This window comes from Rana temporaria, chromosome 7, assembly GCF_905171775.1.
Source record: "Rana temporaria chromosome 7, aRanTem1.1, whole genome shotgun sequence".
Taxonomy (NCBI): domain Eukaryota; kingdom Metazoa; phylum Chordata; class Amphibia; order Anura; family Ranidae; genus Rana; species Rana temporaria.
In genome coordinates this window covers 155,562,756-155,586,462 of record NC_053495.1, presented here as the reverse complement: position 1 = coordinate 155,586,462, position 23,707 = coordinate 155,562,756, and the positions used below count along the sequence as shown (strand labels likewise).

At 45.6% G+C, this 23,707-nt stretch overlaps 1 protein-coding gene across 4 annotated transcripts in view; it reads left to right on the top strand.

Annotated features, from left to right (window-relative positions):
• Positions 1-23,707, top strand: part of LOC120945792 (ranaspumin-like) — a 75,898-nt gene that overhangs the window by 30,832 nt on the left and 21,359 nt on the right. For 3 of the 4 annotated variants that reach the window (XR_005750620.1, XM_040360200.1, XM_040360201.1), the window contains one exon: positions 20,484-20,549. Coding sequence is in view for 2 of the 4 variants with exons in the window: in XM_040360200.1 (XP_040216134.1) it covers positions 20,484-20,549 (66 nt within the window). In the remaining 2 variants the exon portion in view is untranslated. Of the gene's footprint in view, positions 1-9,708; positions 9,800-20,483; positions 20,550-23,707 lie in introns of all 4 variants that reach the window. The other variant, XR_005750621.1, reaches the window with a different exon arrangement.

The following is a 23,707-nucleotide window of genomic DNA, read 5'->3' as shown; positions in this document are numbered from 1 at the left end:
TTCCGGGTATCGCGGCTCCGGCCCTGCACTCATTTAAAGTTATCCTATGTGACCATGTACACAGTCTCGTTTATTGCCATTTTTAGGCAGTTGCGTTTAACAGCGTTTCTTTGAAAGCAAAAAAATGGGTTCAGTTTATAGGCGTTTTTCGTTTTTGGCCATTGAAAAAAAAAACTAAACGCAAACACGTCAAAACGCTGCTAGACCCGGCATGTAAACGCGGCAAAACTGACTTTTTAAACGTGAGTTACTATCTGTCAAGTTAAATCACTCAGGAGCAGTTTTTAAAAGGTCCCGTGTACATGAAGCCTTAATCTAGGCTTATTTGTAGGTAAAAGTGGTCTGTAAAGCCTGATACACACGATCGGACTTTCAACAAACTTTTCCGTGGATTTTTGTTTGAAGGGCGTTGGCCGTGAACTTGGTATGCATACACACGACAGGACTTTTTCAGCAAACTTTCCCGAAATCAAGTGTTTTTTCTGCTACCCTTTGGTCAACTTCTGTTATTGTTGGTTGATTTTAACATGGTTCTGAGCATGCGTATTTGTACTTCAGACTAAAGTCTGATGGATTTCTGCACACACGGCAGGACTTTGCACCGTAGGACTTTTGTTGCCGAAAAGTTTGTCCGTTTGCAGAGCGAACTTTTGTCTGATGAAAACCGAAAAAGTTTGACCGATGGAGCACACACACGGTCGGATTATTTTGAAAACCTGCTAATTTTGAAGTTTGTTGTCAAAAAGTCTGATTGTGTTCACAAACTTTCATAGTAAATGTCCACATGACAAAAAATAAAGACATACAAAGTGTGTGACGTGACAAGTGGACAATTCACAACTTGTGGCAGGTGATGTGGAAAGTGACAGGCTAAATACAAGTACACTGCTGCTCTCTCAGCTGCTACTCACTCTGGTCTCACAAAATGGCTGAAATGGTTAAATAATACTGTTTTTTGAGCTTAGGGATGGTCTTATGATGTTTCCTAACTAAACGCTTATAAACGCAAACGCAGTAAATCACGGCAAAACGGGCGTTTCTAAACACCGGTTTTAGCCTTTAAAAACGTGTGTTCAGCAGAGTTTGCACCGGCGTCCCGTGTGCATGGGGCCTAATTCAAAAGAATTGGAGAGGTATGTCAAAATGCGGATAGTTTCTCCAAAATCTTTTGAATACCCTAGAGCAAGGGTAGGCAACCTTTGAAAGGTGGAGATCTACCTGAACACTATTTTTTTTTTTTAAATAAAATAAATTAACTAGTAAGGCCCAACTAAATAGTAAGGAAAACTTTATTAAAAAACAAAATGTCACTGTAAAATTAGAAACTTACACTACCTTAAAGGAGTTCTCTGACCTAAAACTTTTAACCCCCGCTGTGCCTGGGCTGTAAAACTATACAAAATAAACTTTCACTTACCTGCCTACGATCCCCCGTTGTTCCGATATCGCCGTCCCGGTCTCTTCCGCTTCCTGTGTGTCGGTGACTCATAGTGCGCTCAGCCTATCAGCGGCCGCAGCAATGTCCCGTCGCGGCCGCTGATAGGCTGAGCGCACTATGAGTCACCGACACACAGGAAGCGGAAAAGACCGGGACCGGAGAACGGGACGGCGATATCGGAACAACGGGGGATCGTAGGCAGGTAAGTGAAAGTTTATTTTGTATAGTTTTACAGCCCGGGCACAGCGGGGGTTAAAAGTTTTAGGTCAGAGAACTCCTTTAAAGGGGTTGTAAACCTTTGTGAAAAAACACCTTGCACTCTATCCCCCAAGCCCCTGTTTTACTTACCTGAGCCCTGAACTTCCGTGGGCGTGATCCTGCATCGTTCTCCCCATGCCTGATCGGCTCTTTATTGGATAGATTGATAGCAGCGCAGCCCTTGGCTCCCGCTGCTGTCAATCAAATCCAATGACGCGGCCACTGGGGGGGGCAGGGCCGAGTCATACAATTGGCGGCTATGGACTCCGCTTGTATGGCACAGGAGCACGCCCGCAAGGTAACCCCCTTGGGAGAGAACTTCCCAGAGGGGTTATCTAGTGACAGGGATGTCAGTGAGCAGTATGTAGTGACAGGGAAGTCAGTGAGCAGTATGTAGTGACAGAGAAGTCAGTGAGCAGTATGTAGTGTCAGTGAGCAGTATGTAGTGACAGAGAAGTCAGTGAGCAGTATGTAGTGACAGAGAAGTCAGTGAGCAGTATGTAGTGACAGAGAAGTCAGTGAGCAGTATGTAGTGACAGGGAATTCAGTGAGTAGTATGTAGTAACAGGGAATTCAGTGAGCAGTATGTAGTGACAGAAAAGTCAGTGAGCAGTATGTAATGACAGGGAAGTCAGTGAGCAGTATGTAGTGTCAATGAGCAGTATGTAGTGACAGGCAAGTCAGTGAGCAGTATGTAGTGACAGGGAAGTCAGTGAGCAGTATGTAGTGACAGGGAAGTCAGTGAGCAGTATGTAGTGACAGAAAAGTCAGTGAGCAGTATGTAATGACAGGGAAGTCAGTGAGCAGTATGTAGTGTCAATGAGCAGTATGTAGTGACAGGCAAGTCAGTGAGCAGTAGGTAGTGACAGGCAAGTCAGTGAGCAGTATGTAGTGACAGGGAAGTCAGTGAGCAGTATGTAGTGACAGAGAAGTCAGTGAACAGTATGTAGTGACAGTGAGCAGTATATAGTGACATGGAAGTCAATGAGCAGAATGTAGTGACAGCAAAGTCAGTGAGCAGTATATAGTGACATGAAAGTCAGTGAGCAGTATGTAGTGACACAGGTGCTCTGGTAAACAAAACCTTGGTGCACTGTGATCAAATTTCCAAGCACCATCCAGGCTTCTTCAGAAAAAAAATAAAAGTCAGCAGCTACAAATACTGTAGCTTCTAACTTTTAATATATGGACACTTACCTGTCCAGGGGTCCCGCAATGGCAGCACCCCCAGCCAATTTTTCCATTGGCTCTCAGTTGCTTCCATCGCCATTTCTTTTAATGGAAACCAGTAGTGAAGCCATGCAGCTTCACAGCCCGTTCCCTACTGCACATGTGCAAAGCGTGCTGCGCTTTGAATGGCCTGGCAGCGGGGTGAAGAAGGAGGAGGCCAGACTTCCGGGTGATCTCCAGAAGTGGGGACAGGTACCTGTCAAAAACAAGTACTTCCCCCCCCCCCCCCCCCAAAACGTGCCATATGTGGCAGTGGAGGGGGTGAGGAGGTAGATAAGCAGAGCTTCTCCTTTTGGGTGGAACTCAAATAGAAGATCAAACAAATAGAAGATCAAACAGGTCTGACAGCGCCTGTATTAAAAAAACACTCCTCACAGCATCCAGGGTTGCCAATCTCCAGCAGCATTTTTTACTGACAAAACATTGGAAATTTACTGGCGGAGCACATTTTTTACTGACAACCTGAGAAATGACAGAACACCTATTGAAAACTAACACAGTGAATATTTGAACAGTATAAACATGATATGGAAACACTGACAATACCTATAACAAAGTCATTTGCTTGATTTACACTTAAAAGTCAACACAGCATGAAATTATCAGCCCCTGATATTTACTGGCAGTTTATAAAAAAATCACTGATTTTGACAAACTGTCAGTAAATTTACTGGCAGTTGGCAACCCTGACAGCATCTCCTCGAGTCTCATGCACAGGATAGGGGAGGTCTCACAGCCCAATAGATTCAGGTTTTTGATGTCCTATTGTGATTGTCCTATGCTGTTTTACATCTACTTATATGTAAGTTATTGATTATGGAAAAAACAAAAATCTTTTAACCACGTCAGTCCCGGAAGGATTTGTCCCCTTAAAAGGGTTGTAAAGCCTCATGTTTTTTCACCTTAATGAACCATATGCATTAAGGTGAAAAAACATCTGTTGATTATCAGCCCCCCAGCCCCCCGTTTTACTTACCTGAGCCCTGGAAAGTCCAGCGTCGCAAACGCGCTTGATATTTGCTTGGGCTTCTCGGCTCTTCATCAAATAGATTGATAGCAGTGCAGCCATTGGCTCGCACTGCTGTCAATCAAATCCAATGATGCAGGTGTACACACATCTATTCCACATGCCTATGGGATTAGGGCAGTGAAAACATTCCTAGATAAACACTATCCACAGCTAGGTCATCAGAATGAATTTTTGATTGAGTTGCTTCAATTTGCTCTCTCTCATAATTTCTTTAAATTTTCGTCCCATTTTTATCAGCAAATTAAGGGCACCTCGATGGGAGCAGCATGGGCCCCGGCTTATGCCTGCTTACATCTAGGACTCTGGGAAGAGGAGGATATTTTTTGTCTTCCACAGCACCTCAGCCATGTCCATACATGGCTGAGGTACATAGACGATGTCCTGGTCATCTGGAAGGGTGACATCAACACCCTCCACGGTTTCATTGACCAACTCAACGTCAATGACGGTGATATACGTCTAACGTATACATATGACAAGGCACAAATCTCTTTCTTGGACTTAAAGATAGGCCTAAAAAATGGGAAAATTACTACTTGCACATTTCGAAAGGAAACAGCGGCCAACACATTACTGCAGGCAGACAGCCACCATCAACCATGGCAGAAAAATGTGACCCCAACTGGTCAATACATGAGGATCAAGCGAAACTGCTCTGAACCCGCCATGCTAAATATGGAGGGGACGGAACTGTATGGGAGATTCCGAGAAAGGGGTTACTCCCATAAACAAATTAAATATGCCAAACGTAAAGCTGCTAAAGGGAGCAGAAAAAGCCTGCTTCTCATGGACTCAAATAAAGACAGCAAAAAGAAAGAATATGACCCAGTGAGATTAATCACTACATACGGCTCCCAATGTTGGACCGTGAGAAAAACGTTGGGGTATCCTTACTAGCAACAAAACCTTGGCAAATATCGTGGGAGAAGGTCCAAAGATGGTAGCCCGGAGATCAAAAAATCTAGGCGACATACTTATTCAATCTGAATTCACCAGACAGAAAAATACTTCTTGGCTGTCTGAATATCCTCAGAGGGTGGGAATGTTTCCCTGCTCTAAATGTCAAATATGTCCGTATGTTGACAGAACTAAGGTATTCAAAGATGCGATGGGGCAGATGTTAACCTGTCCTTGTCAAAAAATGTATATTGGTAAGACAAAAAGACAACTAAAAGTAAGAATAGGAGAGCACCTTATGGACATAAAAAAGGAAAAGGAAAGGGACCCTGAGAAGGGCCAAGTCTGGTCGAAAAACACTTTGCACAATACCATCAGGGTAAACCTGATGGATTAAAGGTAAAGGGTATCTATGCCCTCAAAGCGGATGTGCCACGAAAAAAAAATATTAAAAGCCAGCAGCTACAAATACTGCAGCTGCTGACTTTTAATATTAGGACACTTACCTGTCCTGGAGTCCAGCGCTATCCGCAGCAGAGGACGAGCTATCGCTCGTCACTCTGCTGCTCCCCCCGCCATCCTCAGGGAGGGAACCAGGAAGTGAAGTGCTCCGGCTTCACTACTCGGTTCCCTACGGCGCATGCGCGAGTTGCGCCGCTGATTGGCTCCCGCTGTGCTCTGGGAGCCGAGTGTTCCCAGAGCACAACGGGGGGAGGACGGGAGGTGACGTTCTGCCCACAGTAAACCCGAAACTGTGTGGCCGGAAGTGAGTGAAAATACCTGTCTTTAGACAGGTATCTGCACCCCCTCCCCCCTGAAAGGTGTCAAATGTGACACCGGAGGGGGGAGGGTGCCGATCAGCGTGAGTTCCACTTTAGGGTGGAGCTCCGCTTTAAGCTACCAGCCAGAAGAGGGGATTTCGATAGAATCCTATTACAAAAAGAAAAGTGGTGGATTTTCACTTTAAAATCCCTTGCGCCATTAGGATTGAATGTGGAACTGAATATGCAATCTTTTTTAGAGCAGTAAAACGTCTGCTCCTTTTTAGTCAATGGCGCTCTCGTCAATTATATAAATGTCACTCAAAATTAGGTAATAATATATGTGTAATAAACTTTGATCTATCTTTTGTGACCGGTAGGGGCAGTAATAGGTATTTTTACCGTGCAATGTGTACACTCCTCCTCATATCCAACTAAATATAGAAATCTTGGGCGATTTTTATGTGTGTCATTTAACATATACTAGTGACAATCGGTCCTTAAATGTGCAGTCATTATCATCCCCCCTGCAGGAATAACAGATGTGTAATGAATAGCAACACTCTATATCTAGTATTGTTGTTGTCCTTATGCCAACAAAATGCAATAAGTATTTTTAAGAATGACTTTATACTCAGTATCGGTTACCTCATATGCTAAGGGAACGTGACAACTAACACACAAGAGAGAAACCTATTTGTTTTAATTCCTTGATCTAGTTTTTAATATTTGCTGTAACGAGGATTAGGCGTGCACCAATAGGATAAAAGGGAGCGACGCACGCCCCCTCCTCCCCGTCCAGACGAAGCTACGCGACACACGTTTGCGAAACGCGTTGACGTCACGCAGTCCTAGGACGCTGCTGAAGTGATTCCCTGGCTTAGTGGGAGATACGTAGAGGTTCGGCTTACATGTGACGCCATACGGAAATGCGTGTTTGACACACGGAAGAAAGGATCGTAAGCTAACTGAATAGCGCAACATACAACACAGCACTCTTCAATCCACCTACCCCCCAGCAGAGGAGTATCAAGACACCATATATGCCGGTAAATGGGTCACATCTCACCTTTGAGGCAGAGCATGAGACTGTACGGTATGACCCTATGACATGCGGAGGTGGGAAGGTGGAATGCATTTTCCGTTATCTGTTGTAAGACTGCAGATGAACTGCTCAGTGTTTCGCTACAAGGATCTTCAATAGATACCAACATCCAATAGGCAAACGGACTGACCTGGAGGGTATTTGCCATTAGTAGCGACACCTAACAGCATACAGCATACTAACTAAGCCATGAGAATAGCCCCTATATAGGTGTGCTGCAGGCTTATCAGTGATTCAGTACTTAAACAGATGTCAGGTATTGGAGAACCTGGAGTTAAACGTATAAAGGGATATTTCTGACCACTACAGGGAGTGCAGAATTATTAGGCAAATGAGTATTTTGACCACATCATCCTCTTTATGCATGTTGTCTTACTCCAAGCTGTATAGGCTCGAAAGCCTACTACCAATTAAGCATATTAGGTGATGTGCATCTCTGTAATGAGAAGGTGTGTGGTCTAATGACATCAACACCCTATATCAGGTGTGCATAATTATTAGGCAACTTCCTTTCCTTTGGCAAAATGGGTCAAAAGAAGGACTTGGAGGCGCATGCGCGGAGGCGTCCAAGATGGCTGCTTAAGCCAGGAGCTCCGCTCTGCCACGGCCCCCCGTCAGCCCTAGCACCGGATTCACGGCGGTGCGGGACCTTCTGAAGGGAGGATTCGATAGGGGGACACTCGGTGGAGACCCCCATGTACAGCAGCGCGGTCCGGAAGGGCCTGGAACCGCGCTATTCAGCGCTGAATACACAGGCCGAATCCAAGATGGCGGCCGCGCCTCAGCCACAAACACCTCACGCAGGGGGAAGTGCTGAATTGAGGCAAGTAATCTCCCCAGCCACCCTGAACTTTACACCTATGTCCACCCAAGGCTCCCCAGGCCCCATGTCTCGCCCGCCAGCCACCTCAGAGACCCAGTCAGACCCCTCACTGTCCCCCTATGCTGGTGCTGCACATGAGGTAACTTATGTATTGCCAGTCTCCAGGACCCCCACAGGACATTCAGAGATTGAAATACCACAGAATACAGGGGAACTTTTTTTGAAGTTTTCTGAACTACTTGAGCGAGGCCTTGCTCAAACAGCATATAATATCACAAAAGAAATACATGCTGACTTTCAGAACCTAGGCTCCAGGATGGAGATAATTGAAAGTAAACTGGACATCACTGTCGCCAGAACTAACCAGAACACCGATCAAATACAATCCCTCCAAGAGCAATTGGATGTGGCCCTAAATAGAATTGACGACCTTGAGAACCATTCTAGGAGGGACAATTTTAGGGTCAGGGGTCTCCCTGAGTCCATTACAGATGTCCACAAGGCCATTCAGGACCTCATCAAAAGCATGATTCCCTCTATTGCTTCCCACAAGCTGGAACTGGACAGGGCCCACAGGTCCCTTGGCCCCCTGAGAAAGGACGGATCACCCAGGGACATTATAGTAAAACCTCACTACTACTCCGTGAAGGAGGAGATCATGAGAACATCTCGACAGCAACCCCGCATGTCATTCATGGGACTGGACATTCAAATTTTTGCTGATATTTCCGCCTCAACTATTCAAAGACGTAGAACACTGAAACCCTTGCTGCTGATTCTGTCCCAGAAAGAAATTAAATTTTGGTGGGGATTTCCGTTTGCTTTAAAATTCACTTACAAAGGCAAAACTCACTCTTTCTCCACGCTCTCTGAGGGAGAAAAAATCCTGCTCGTCTTAAAGAGGAGTTCCACCCAAATTTGGAACTTCCTCTTAACCCACTCCTCTCCCCCTTACATGCCACATTTGGCATGTAATTTTTTTTGGGGGGGAGTGGGGGCTTCAGCACGAGTGGGACTTCCTGTCCCACTTCCTCCTTCCTGTAGGCGACTAAGCTTAGTCGCCTTCAGGAAGTGGCTGCTGTAGGCGATCGCCTAGGACACGTCACAGGTCCTAGGCGATCTCCTGGCCAATTACAGGGTGCGGCGCCGGGCCGCGCCGCTCGCACATGCGCAGTGCCGCACCGCTCGCGCATGCGCAGTGGGTGCCCGGCCGTGAAGCCGAAAGCTGTCACGGCCGGGTGCCCACACTGAAGATGAAGACGCCGGCCGGGGAGGGGGGGAGAGGAGCGGAGCCCCGGCCGGCGCGTCGCTGGAGCGCCGGAGCAGGTAAGTGCCTGTTTATTAAAAGCCAGCAGCTACACTTTTTGTTGCTGCTGACTTTTAATAAACATAAAAATGGCTGGAACTCCCCTTTAAAGCTCATCTCCTTGGACTCAGCAATGGACACTTCAAATTTACAACAAGGTTCTTTCAAGCGGTCCACCCCGGCTAGTCCCTTATCCCCTACATGGCAAACGAACAAGAGCCGACGCACCAAAGATCCAGCAAAGACTTAAACTATTCATCTTATTAGTTCGGCCTCCCACTCTGTACTTGTTTTTTTTTTATTTATTTTTTTTTGTCTTTTGGGACTTATACCCTTCTGGTATAGCAGGACTGAGTCCCCTATCCGTGGCTGGGGACTCACGCAACCCCCCGCCCCTCTCTTCTTCCTCAAGTTGGCATATACCGGTCTAATATGTGGTTTTGGCTGATGCCACTTCTCTTTTTCTTTTTTTTTCTTTTTTTTTACTCCGCACTGACCGTGATTCGTATAGTCTATATATGAAATGTCATAGTATTCATTTAGAGTATTGTTTAATAAGTTATAATTCTCCTAACTACTCTTAGGGTTGACAGGGGCCGAGGCGGACGCCTTGCGCCTCAGACCATTCCTTGACGGTGGATCCTTCACTGTCAAGGAGTGGTCCAGTAGCCCATTTCAAGGGCTACGTTGATTGTTTTTCTGACGGGGGTGGGATGGATCCTTATCCCTCCCACGTTCGATGTATGGTATCAATTCATTTACTGAAATGCATCGTTTCTTTTTCTGATTTTTTTTCTCTTCCTGTTTCCACTAATCTTTTTTTGTTGTTTTTTTTTTCCCTCCTTTCTCTTGATTGCCAGTCAATTTCTACAGCTTTCCGCCCAGAGTACCTCGGGCCCGGGCCCGGTTCATCGTCCGCGTCACTCTCTCCCATGCCTCCCTGTGACCGGGGTAAGTTCCACATTATATTCATCTTGCTCTCACAATGACTTCATCCCTTAATTCGGCTCCGCCTACCGTTATTAGAGTTGTCTCACACAATGTTCAGGGGTTGAACTCGCCGTTAAGAGAAGGAAGGTGTTTCAGTCATATCATTCCCAGAAGATGTCAGTTGTCCTTTTGCAGGAGACCCATTTCCCGGCCAATTATTCTCCCTCATTTTTACATACACAATACCCACAATTTTTTTTGGCCAACGCAGAGGATAAGACGAGAGGGGTAGCAATCCTTTTCGCAAAGACCTGTAAATTTAACCCTCTGCTAATACATAGAGACCCTGACGGTAGGTTCCTCCTAGTCAATGGAGAACTAGATGACCTGTTGGTGTCGCTCGTCTCATACTATGCCCCCAACAGGGGCCAAACTGTCTTTTTTAAATCTATGTTTACTATCTTAGAACCCCTGTTGGAAGGAATGATAGTGTGCGGTGGGGACTCCAACATAGCATTCGACCAATGTCTAGACAAATCCAAGCCTCTGGCTACAAGACTAACCCGTCCAACTAGAGCCAGTTCGCACATAGCAAAATTAATATACCAACATAACCTTGTAGACATATGGAGGGAACTTAATCCAAATAAAAAGGACTATTCACACTATTCACATCCACATCCATCATACTCTAGGATTGATCACATATTCACATCTGCCAGACATGTCCCCACGGTCATTAAAGCTAATATAAAAAGACACAGCCCTATCAGACCACTCTATGGTGGTATGCTCAATACAAACTCAAATTTTAGGATCCCACAAATCCCACTGGAAGCTAAACGAAACCTTACTACATGACCCGATTGTGGTCCGGGAGATTGAGAAGGCCATCAAAGAATATTTTGAGCTGAATGATGTGGATGGGATCTCGGCTGAGATATTGTGGGCAGCCCATAAAGCTACCATTCGTGGTAAGATCATTCAGATAGCTACTAAACGAAAAAAGGAAAAAAACGCGGAGATAGTGAAACTTGAAAGGGATTTCATAATCTTGCGCAAAAAACATAAGAAAGACCAGACGTCGGTCCAGGTCTCACAGCTTGATGCCGCTCGACTAGCATTGAACCTATCACTTACAGTTAGAGCAGAAAGATCTTTAAATTGGAACAACGCTAGATTTTATCTATATAAGAATAAAATGAACACAATGCTAGCCACTTAGCTCTCGCCGAGATTCCGAACATTCGCTCTGCCCAAAATCAAGACCCGGGAGGGGACCACGACCCTCAATCCTAAACGCATCCTACAAGAATTTGAAACCTTCTATGCCTCCCTGTATCAGGGGTCGGGATTGGCCAAGCATTCTGAGGTCAAATCTTTTTTAGATCGGCTCCCGATCCCGAGCCTACAGGAGAGTCATGTAGATTTAATGGAAGCCCCATTCTCTAAGGAAGAAATTGTGGAGGTAATCAAGGGCCTGAGGGATGGTTCGGCCCCTGGACCAGATGGCTTTTCAGTGCCATATTACAAAGCTTTCTCTGAAACCCTGGCCCCATACCTTACTAAATTTTTTAATTCAAAACGGGGGGAGGAGGGGGGATTCATGCACCCGAATTTAAATGAGGCGTATATTTCAGTCATACCCAAACCAGACAAAAACTCAGAGCTAGTTGAGAATTACAGACCTATCTCCTTAATCAACAACGATTTAAAAATATTGACCAAGATCCTAGCCAATAGGTTAAATTCCTTCATAAAAATGTATATCCATAAAGACCAGGTCGGTTTTATACCAGGTAGACAGGGCCCAGATCAGGTGAGGCGAGCAATAGATGTTATCTCATTGCTCCAGTCAGGATGGGACGGGAGCCCACGGCAGGAAGGACTCCTTCTGTCATTGGACCTCCAGAAGGCTTTTGACTCCTTATCCTGGGAGTACCTTTTTGAGGTATTGCAGCGTTGGGGGTTTGGAGAGCAGTTTCGAGGTCTGTTGAGGTCCCTCTATTCTGAACCCAGTGCAAGGGTCAAATTACAGGGATACTTCTCAGACCCGGTTAGTATTGCCAGAGGTACTAGACAGGGTTGTCCCCTATCCCCATTGATTTTCGCCATAGCGATTGAGACTTTGGCTATCGCTATCAGGTCTGAACCGGACATTAAGGGGGTGACCTGCGGTAACCAAACCCACAAATGTGCGCTTTTCGCAGACGATCTCCTCTTGTTTGTCTCCTCTCCGATCACCTCTCTCCCAATTGTATGCAACTTACTTGAGTCCTTCGGAAAAATCTCGGGTCTGCGGGTCAATTGGAATAAATCCCAAGCATTAAATATCTCCACTCCACCCTCAGTGATCGATCATCTGAAACCCTACTTTAAATTCCAGTGGGCCGACTCATCCATCCGGTACTTGGGCATAAACCTCACTGCCAAAATTGAACAACTATATCAGGCTAATTTCCCACCTATTTTTCGTAAACTAGAAACAGATCTCCAGACATGGGCTCGACACAAGCTTTCCTGGATAGGTAGGGTAAATGCAATTAAAATGACTCTATTACCTAGGTTACTCTACCTGTTCAGATCTCTCCCGATTGCTGTTAAAAAGGATCAACTTAGATCATTTCAGGGCAAAATCCTTAAGTTCGTGTGGGAAGGTAAAGGCTACAGATTGGCCCAAAACGTTCTATATGGGCTTAAAACACAAGGGGGCCTCGGACTACCGAACCTGTTCAAGTATTATCAGGCAGCCAGACTAGCCCAATTATCGTCCATATACGCGAAATGTGAAAAACCAGAGTGGATAGACATTGAGAGTTTGGCGGTCCCTAACCTAACGTTGGGGAGCCTTCTCTGGTTACCTCAGAAATCCAGACCCGCGATAATGTCCCCCACACTGTCACAATCCTTCAAACTCTGGGACAGTCTGAGACACCTTCCTTCTCTCGTCTCAGGGGCCAGGCCCTTGACACAGATCTTCCTCAACCCTCAGTTCGCCCCGGGAATGAACATTACAGCATTCCAATGGTGGCTAGACAAAGGGATCTATAGAATAGGTGATTTTTTGTCAACCACAGGCCCGCTTTCATTGGAACATTGTGTGAGGAAATTGGATCTGCCCCATTCGGAAAGACATCGATACTCCCAAATTTCTCGCTTTGTGTCAACCTTTTGGATTGACAAACCCCAATATTTAATTCCCACTAGTTATGAACGCTGGTGCAAACAAATGACAGAACACAAAGGGGGTATTTCTACAATATACACGGCACTATCTGGGGTGACCTCCAAATTTTCATACATGGAGGCATGGGAGAGAGATCTGCGGATGACCTGGGACCTGGAAAGATGGCATAAGGTAGGAACAAGAACCTATAAAGGGTTGGTTAATACATCTTTAATTGAAGCTAATATGAAGGTTCTGATGAGGTGGTATCTAGTTCCCAGTAGGTTGGCTGTGATGTTCCCAATGACTTCTCCACTATGCTTTCGTGGTTGCCAAGCCCAGGGCACGATGACCCATATCTGGTGGGATTGCCCCAAAATCAGGGGATATTGGAACAGGATCTTTTGTCTTATCAGAAAAGTTACGGGGGTTCCTGTAAGAAAGTCCCCACAAATAGCACTCCTGGGGTCCGACATTCCCCGGGTCCCTAAATCCAAACAAAAATTGATTACTTTTATGCTTCTAGGAGCAAAATCCACCTTAGCGGCGGCTTGGAAACAACCAAGAGTCTCTTTTGCAGCAGCCAAGAGGAAGATATCCTGGGTTATGACTCAGGAAAAAATGGTTAGTTATATCTCAAATACGTATAACTTATTTGAGACCATATGGGAACCATGGGCCAAACACGTGGGTGTACACCTTTCACCTGGTACTATGATACCCCTTACGGGTGCTTAACCTTCTAGCTGGCAATCAACTCTATTTTTTTTTTTACTTTCCTCCCTATTTTTTGCTCTCTCTTTAATGTTTCCTCGAATGCACCTTTTCTCCATCATGTTGGACGGTTTTTTATTTCCTTCTTTTTTTTTTTTTTGCTATACCTCTTACAGGTAACATGCTCATGGGGCCACTTTAGGGGGAGGGAGGAAGGAGTTCCCTCTCCTCGCACGCTCCTAAAAATGTGTAGGTTTTTTTCACACTTTAAATGTTACTAGTGGTGAGGTCCCGGGTTATTTTGGGTCACAGGAGTCCATTGTTTAAATTACCTTTACTCAGCGGTTTGGTTCATAAAATATGTTTTTCTTTTTCAGCTATTTTGCCGACACAGATTGTTCCCTTTAAGGGGTGTCGGATTGGACTCCTGGTTTATGAGCTTAGTTAATCCTCTCACTTCCTTGCAGTTCATCCTACACGAGGTTGAGTATGACAAGTCTCGCAAGAGGACAGGAGAGTATTGTTTACCATTTATAGTCTTTTTGCTCATGATAGTTCAGTGAACTTTCTCGATCGCACTCTGATATACACACCCCTGCAGGTGAAATCTATCTCTCCTCGTGTCTGTGCAGAGAGAGAAGAGGATGTCAGCGCTAGTGTGCGCTGAGGCTGAGCTATGTGTGAGACAAGACATAGCTCAGCTCTGCAGCCATCTACCTCAGAGCTGACACAGGCACGGCTGCACAGTGGGAGGTGAGCAGCGGCCTTGACCTGTGTTAACAGAGCTCCAGCAGGCATATTCCTGCTCTACAAAAACAGCATTTGGTAGTGGCGGCCAGTGGCTGTGCATAGTGTCACCAGCCCGGGGGGAGATTTCCACCCTGCCCCCCCCCTGCCAGCCCTCCCCTGACTGACAGGGCGGTCCCTGCAAGTGTGCAGGGACCGCCCTGTCATCTGCATGCTCAGCGGGGATCAACGGAGCGATAAAGGTGTTAGGCCCCGTACACACGGCCGAGGAACTCGACGTGCCAAACACGTCGAGTTCAGGGATGAAGCCGCCGAGGAGCTCGGCGGGGCCGACTTGTCCCATAGAACGAGAAAATAGAGAACATGTTCTCTATTTTCTCGACGAGTTCCTCGGCGGCTCCATCGGGCCAAAAGTGTACAGACGACAGAGTTTCTCGGCAGAATCCGGCTCTGACCGAGTTTCTCGCCGAATTCTGCCGAGGAAACTCTGTCGTGTGTACGAGGCCTTAAAGGTACGGATCCTCACAGGATTCGTATGTGTGAAAGGGCCCTAACTGTCTGAGGAGTGTTAAACATGCAGGACAGGTGCTGTGGAGGGCAGTGTGTGTGCTGTGGCCTGTCCCCACATGAGAGAACACTCTCACCCAGCAGCATGTCTCTTACCTGCGTTACTGAAGGTCCTGTCCCACCTCTCAGGCGCTGTTGTCCTCACTCTGTGTCTGTGTGGCAGCTCACTGTCCCCCTTCATTATCAGCAGTGTCAGCACACTTCCATCAGAAAGCATTGATCACACGTCCCTTATAGTGATGTCCAGTTCATGAACGAATTGTTCTTTGAATAGATTCTTTTCAGTGAATCGGGATGAATCGATTCATCTAAGTAAACTGATCCATTTGAAACAGCTCACTATGCACTCAATAGAATAGCAGAGCAGGTCTGGTAATCTGATCCTAGAGTGAGAGAGCTCAGCCCCTCTATGCAACCAATCAGCTGGCTCACAACACATTGAACTGGATACAAACTTAAAGTTCCACCCTGATTTTTTTATTGCATGATCAGACTCCTGGAAAGCTATAAAAAAACAAACATTTGGAGGAATTTTTTTTTATACTTGTAGCGCCCCCTTACTTTCAGAAAGGGCGCTACGCTAAAGTTAGTGGGAGAATGAGAGAGATAAATAGCTCTTATTCTTAATTTTGTTCAATTTGGCTGTCGCCAAATTCTGGATTGTTCTGTGAGTCAGTCTGCGTTCCAGGGATGTGGTGCCATCCCTGGGCGGTAGATGGCGCCAGAGAGGTCCAGGCGGAGTCGCTAATGAGAGGAGTTGGGCCTCGCTGTGCATGCTGGGAGGGGGTATTTCTGTGGTGGAGGCCGTTGTTCTGGGTTCTTTGCGGGTTCCTGGTTCCGGGTGCGGCACCCACCTTTAGGGTGTGCGCACAATCGCGGGCCCCACCACTATGGTCTACCTTGCCTGGGGTCGCGCGCTACGCGCAGTTCCTGACTCTGGGCCCTCCTGGCCTGGAGCAACTGATGCCACAAAGGGGCCCCGGTGACTTACTGGGTCCCCACTTCTACTGAGGAGATCCCAGGCTGTATGCCGTTTGGTGGGGGATCGGCTTGAGGAAAACCCGGAGGCAGGTTATCCAAACGGGCTTGAACGAACCATCGGGCATCTGGTGACCGGATACTGACAGGTACACTTGCACTGTCAACCGGTGACCCCGATGTGATTGATTGGGAGGATTTGCTCTGCTGTTCACATTGTCAGCATTGAGCCTGTGGCAGAGGCCTCATCTGGCATCCTAAATTAATCAGGGCCAAGTCTGTGGCAGAGACTTGTTCCTTCCAGCAACTTAAAGTGACGCTCCGGCTGCCAGGCTTGTGGCAGGAGTCTGTCCGGGGGCACTTCACCCACTCTGGCTGGAGTGGCGACGTATTGTTACAGCTGTAGAAAAGCAGGATTGCTTTTCACTATCCAAAGCCTGATACCGCAAAGTTTCCTTTATTTCATCAACCTTTCCTGTTTACCTCAAGTTGATGTTTGTAGTCCTCCTAATCTGCCACTTCCTGGTCTGCGGCACACCTAGGTTACTTCCTCCCTTGCCTGTGCTCCTGGGAAATTATGACACATTTCCCAGGAGTCTGTGGGCAGTACTGTGATAAAAAAAAATTGCGTTATTTCCTGACAGGAAATTACACAATTTAGGGCGGATCACGGCCTTCAGATGCCCACAATCATGATGGCAATGGCCACAACAGGGGGGGTCACATTGGTGAGAGTGAAATTTATATTTTACCAGCATCCAAAACAAACCTTGTATACTTTGTTTTTTAATTAGTGTATTTATTGGCGTATAACGCTCACTTTTTTACCCTGAAAATGGAGTGTAAACTGTGCCTGCGTGTTATACGCAGGGGGCTGTGGAAAGTTTTTTTTCCTGAAACTTCCCTCTTAAAGTTAGGGTGCGTGTTATATGCCTGTGCGTGTTATATGCCGATAAATACGGTAATAATTAATAATGCTGGGATTAATAAAAAAAATTTAAATTGTCCGGAGTACCCAGTAAGCCGAGTAAAAAGAGTCATACGAGTTACTGAGTCCTAGAATCATATACGAGTTACTGAGTCCTAGAATCATATACGAGTTACTGAGTCCTAGAATCATATACGAGTTACTGAGTCCTAGAATCATATACGAGTTACTGAGTCCTAGAATCAGGGCTTTTTTTCAGCGGGAACACGGGAGAACGCAGTTCCGGCACCTCCTGGACTGACTGTATGTAATGACAAAGGGTGCTGGGGTGTGCTGCAGGGTATTGATGCTCACTGCTGGGGATCTATTTTTCCAGGGGGTCTAATGTTGCTGGGGAGGTCTATTGTTGCTGGTGGGGGACCTATTGTTGCTGGGGGGTCAGTTGTTGCAAAAAAGAGACCTACTGTTGGGGAGGGGTCTATTGTTGATGGCAGCCAGAGAGTCTATTAATGATGGCTGTGCGGAGATCTGTTGATGCTGCCGAGAGTCTATTGTTGCTGGTGGGGAAATTTTATTGTGGGTGGTCCATTGTTATTAGGGGATCTATTGTTGCTGGCTGCAGGGGATATATTTGACTGCTTTTCTTGATATCATTACCAAATTCAATACAAATTACTTAGCACCACAAAATAATACTTGGTTCTATATTGTCTAAAAGGGACGGTACTGGGAGGTGGGTAGGGGCGGAGAAAAGGGGTGTCTTGGAAAGGGGGAGTTCCTGCACCTATTGTCTGAGAAAAAAAGCCCTGCCTAGAATCATATACGAGTTACTGAGTCCTAGAATCATATACGAGTTACTGAGTCCTAGAATCATAAACGAGTTACTGAGTCCTAGAATCATATACGAGTTACTGAGTCCTAGAATCATATACGAGTTACTGAGTCCTAGAATAATATACAAGTTACTGAGTCCTAGAATAATATACGAGTTACTGAGTCCTAGAATCATATACAAGTTACTGAGTCCTAGAATCATACGAGTTACTGAGTCCTAGAATAATATACGAGTTACTGGGTCCTAGAATCATATACGAGTTACTGAGTCCTAGAATCATATACGAGTTACTGAGTCCTAGAATCATATACGAGTTACTGAGTCCTAGAATAATATACAAGTTACTGAGTCCTAGAATCATACGAGTTACTGAGTCCTAGAATCATACGAGTTACTGAGTCCTAGAATAATATACGAGTTACTGAGTCCTAGAATCATATACGAGTTACTGAGTCCTAGAATCATATACGAGTTACTGGGTCCTAGAATCATATACGAGTTACTGAGTCCTAGAATCATATACGAGTTACTGAGTCCTAGAATAATATACGAGTTACTGAGTCCTAGAATCATGTACAAGTTACTGAGTCCTAGAATCATACGAGTTACTGAGTCCTAGAATAATATACGAGTTACTGAGTCCTAGAATCATATACGAGTTACTGAGTCCTAGAATCATATACGAGTTACTGAGTCCTAGAATAATATACGAGTTACTGAGTCCTAGAATAATATACGAGTTACTGAGTCCTAGAATAATATACGAGTTACTGAGTCCTAGAATCATATACGAGTTACTGAGTCCTAGAATCATATACGAGTTACTGAGTCCTAGAATAATATACGAGTTACTGAGTCCTAGAATAATATACGAGTTACTGAGTCCTAGAATCATATACGAGTTACTGAGTCCTAGAATAATATACAAGTTACTGAGTCCTAGAATCATATACGAATTACTGAGTCCTAGAATCATATACGAGTTACTGGGTCCTAGAATCATATACGAGTTACTGGGTCCTAGAATCATATACGAGTTACTGAGTCCAAGAATCATATACGAGTTACTGAGTCCTAGAATCATATACGAGTCATATGAGTTGTAACTTGTTAGAACAAAGTACACTGAAAGAATCACGAGTCACCACCAGTAGATACACTAAATAAAATATACAAATACACTAAGCCCAGGTTCACATTGGGCTGCAGGAATAAAGCTGTGTGAGTTCAGCTGAACTCACACGATTTCACTCTCGCTTGTCAGTCCTGATTTCGGCTGCTATTACAGAGACATCTTTGCAGTTTCTGCACAGATGTCAATGTAAATCGCGTGTCGAAATTGCAAAAAGTAGTACAGAAATTACTTTTTGAAATCAGTGCAGAGCCACAGATGCCGCGTCACACTGATTAGGGCGGTGCCATTGCCAGCAATTGCTGCCGATTTGTCAAATTGCATGTCAAATCGCTCCAGTGTGAACCAGGGATAAATCAATGATCAGGTAGCAGCAGTGATAAGGTACTAACAGCCTAAAGCCCCTTTCACACTTGTGCAACTTGTTCTGCGACTTGGGACTGCAAAGTCGTATGACAAGTTATACCCCATGATTTCCAATGAGTACCCTTGATATCTGTCCAACTTCAAGTTGCAGTAAATTCAATGTAGTTCCTGCACTATTTTTGTCTGACTTTGATGCAACTTGAGGCAGAGACTTCAAGATTACACAGACATTGCTTCAAGTTGTGGCAAAATTACATGACTTTCAAGTCGCACAAGTGTGAAAGGATTGGATTTTACTACCATGGGTACTTGGCCCATGGTAGTAAAATCCAATCATTATTCCTGTGCATGCGCTGTAAAGAATACAGACAAATCTGATGGCTAGCAATGTTAACTGTGAAGTTGGCCCATCAGATTGCAGTTCACATGCACAAAAACCCGCTTTTCATTTAGGTTCCGTTTTCACTTGTGCAACTTGTCCTGCGATTTGGGACTGAAAAGTTTGCATGACAAGTTGTACCCCATGATTTCCAAGGAGTACCGTTTATATCTGTGCGACTTCAAGTCACACGACTTCAAAGTAGTCCCTGCACTACTTTGGTCCCACTTTCATGCGTCTTGAGGTCCATTAGACATCAGGAATACACAGGCATTGCTTCAAGTTGCATCAAAATTGTGGCAAGAAAATGTGGCGGAATCGTGCAACTTTCAGGCTGCAATAGTGGAAACATAGGCTAGCACTGTAGCACAGCTGTTTGTGTCACCAAAATTGATGAAGCTGGCTGTTCTGACAAATTGTGATCTGACAGTCTGACACAACAATAGGCTTGTGCTCTGAGCCATGGAACTAAATCAAAGTAAATGTCCCCAGGACCTGCCAACCTTTCATTTGAAAAATCTGGTCACCTTATCCTAACTCAGTCTTCTCTCCTCCAGCCAATGAGAGCTGGGAAGAGGTGTGGTCTGGGGAGAAGGCAAACTAGAAGCTCCAGGCTGGATTGCAGAGCTCAGCTGGGGCCCTGGGAGACACGAGGTGGATTGGGCCTGGATTCTATTTCAAGGATTTTGTGATTATAAAATGCAGCATATTAAAATTACAGCTCATAGTAGGGAGCTGCCGGCCCCCTGGAGCTCAACACGAGGTCGCTAAGGCAACTCTTGCACCACTTCCCGCTATGCCCATAAATAAGTCATCTGTAATCTTTAAAGCTACACCTTATTTGTATTGAGTGAAATATTTGACATGCATAAACAATTCTGTTGCATTTATAGGAACAACTTTTGGTGTCAGTCGGAGGAACTGGAAGTGAAGCCCTTGAAGTTGGTATAAAGATTCTGGTAAGTTTGTTCACTCGCTTAATTTCTGTTTGTTTGTATCAGCCAGTCAGAGAGATACTGAGAATGATTTTAGAATGTTCCCCAATAAATTACCCAATCCTGGGCATCTGAAATAAGTGAACAGGGAGTTTTTTTTTTTTTAATAATTGGATTCTTGAAGTGAATCTTCATACAATTGTAGCGGTACCCCCATGGGAGCTGCTGATTGACTCTATACCCCACGGGATATCCTGTCTCTCTCTTACCTCTGACACCTTGGGTTCCATTGTAGTTTTTCATAATAATAATGCACTCACGCGAGATTACTAAATCACTTAGGCCCCGTACACACGACCGAGGAACTCGACGTGCCAAACACATCGAGTTCCTCGTCGAGTTCAGTGTGGAAGCCGCCGAGGAACGGCGGGACGACTTTTCCCATTGACTAACGAGAAAATAGAGAACATGTTCTCTTTTCGGCCCGACGAGTTCCTCGACGGGTTCCTCGCTGAAAAGTCTACACACGACCGAGTTTCTCGGCAGAATCCAGCTCCGACCGAGTTTCTGGCTGAATTCTGCCGAGAAACTCGGTCGTGTGTACGGGGCTTCAAAGAACTTTTACTAGAACAAAAGGAATGGCATGAAGTTATTGTACAATCAACAGTGAATGAACTCAGATTATTGTAATTAGTAGAGATGTATATTCAAGTTAGTGATGTCTATCACCATACCCAACAACAACCTGACAATAGGATATGTGAATAGGTATAAAGCGGAGTGGGCCCCCAATTCTTCAATGCCTGTATTGAATTACCTCTCCACCAACGTCCAAACACACACCAGTAACAACAATGAACACAGTGATCACAGTATATACTTCAATCTTATATTGCTAAATGGCTCCCCCTAGAATGCAGTTCCGTGTGACCTTACTGTATAATGCAAAGCTTAGTAAATCACAAAGTAATGCAGTTCTTTATGTTTTTTCTTCTGCTAGCTTAGTTGCCCTGAGGTATAAGGTGGTGCACTTAATTGTAATCCAAAGTAGTAGACAGAAAACAATAACTGAAATATATGAGGTGATTGATTCTCTTCTAAACGAAATGCTAAGCCCAGGTTCACACTGGGTATGATTTCCTTCGATTTGCGATGCGATTTCACATGTGAAATCGCATCTCAAATCGGCGGCATTTGCCGCCAATTGTCGGCAATGACACTATCCTAATCGGTGCGACGCCGCATCTGCGGCGCTGCACCGATTTCAAAAAGTAGTTCCTGTACTACTTTTTGCGATTTCGGGCCGCGATTTACATAGACATCTGTGCAGAAACCTGCACAGATGTCTCTTAAATCGCGGCCGAAATCGGGACTGCCGGCGGGAGTGAAATCGTGCGAGTTCAGCTGAACTCGCACGGCTTCACTCCCGCAGCCCAGTGTGAACCAGGGCTAAATCTGACAATCCAGCTGTAGGAACACTTAGATACAATAGCTACCCATCCGTGGGAATACAAGTGTCAGTGACACGTTCTGGATAGCAGGAAATCACTTTATCAATATCTCAGTCAATTACTTAATGGGCAGTAGCCCTCTCACCACTATGGATCCTCAGCCAACTGGTGTACTCCATCCAGAACCTCGCTTGATGAATTCCCTGTGAGAGATGGATGGCGCCATCACACCGGTGGCAGCTCTGGACACTCCAAACAGGTGAAACCGCTTCAAATGCTCTGAAGCATGGACCCATCCCCCTGCTCGAACCAGCAGGGCTGTCCTCCAAAGATCCCTCTAGGGTGGATGATCCGACTCTCAGCTGCAGCCGCAGTCTCTCACTCCCAGGTCACACACACAGACCTTCTGCTGGCAGGTTAATAGTGCCCAGAGAGGCTGAACCGAGGCCTACTTGTCCTTTTATATCTGGCTACCCAGCAGGGCTGTTCGGTGACACATTGCATTTTCTGGGGTCCGCAGCTTGGCAACTGTGGGTCTGTAGTCCTCAAACTGATTTACATAATATGAGTCACTTCCCTCATCCAACTATACATCCCACAATGCATTACTGTTCATCTCTTAAACTGAGAAAGAAATATCCTGATAACGTTCAGTTGTCACCAGAGGAGCCAAACCCTTTACTAAATAAACAATACATAACTTAACATGATAACTATTCAGTAGCAAGCCCTTTGGCTACACAATTTATTGGTGTGAACATTCTCTATTCCTTTAGTAAATCAACCTCAGTGAATCAGGCCAAGGTGGAGTCATGATCTATTGTATAACAGATGGTACTTAGCTGCTAACACCACAATCTTACCCGAACCTCTTAAAGCGGATGTGCCATTAAAAAAAAATATTAAAAGCCAGCAGCTACAAAATACTGCAGCTGCTGACTTTTAATTTTAGGACACTTACCTGTCCCTGGAGTCCAGCGCCGTCCGCAGCAGAGGACGAGCGATCGCTCGTCTCTCTGCTGCTCCCCCCGCCATCCTCAGTGAGGGAACCAGGAAGTGAAGCGCTCCGGCTTCACTACCCGGTTCCCTACGGCGCATGCGCGAGCCGCGCTGCGCCCACGGTTTGGCTCACACGCTGTGTGCTGGGAGCCGAGTGTTCCCAGCACACAACGGGGGACAGACGGGGAGTCTGGAAAAACCCGTCTTTTGCCCGAGACGTGTGGCCGGAAGTGGGTGCAAATACCTGTCTTTAGACAGGTATCTGCACCCCCCTCCCCCCTGAAAGGTGTCAAATGTGACACCGGAGGGGGGGCGGGTTCCGATCAGCGCGAGTTCCACTTTAGGGTGGAGCTCCGCTTTAACCTTAACTTTATTAATGAGACCACACCAAAATTGGAGTAAAACATAGGTCGTAGCAGCCTTATTTTTTAAACAAATATATTCAAATTAACATCAACATAAACATCTGTTATTAACCCATCAGTCAATCCTAGTGTTGGTCTTTGCAGGATCCTCCATAACCATCTGTGAAAAATACTGCACTGCGAAATATGCTAATAGGCCTCAAGCTGACAGGCTGGCTCAGACACAACCACTTACCATTACCAATTCCCAGCTAAACCTCCGTTAGCTGGAATACCACCATCAGAACCCATACCACCGATAGGTCCTGAACGCTTCCTTCCGAAATATCTTCCTTCACCCGTAAAGACCAACACCCGCCACAGCACC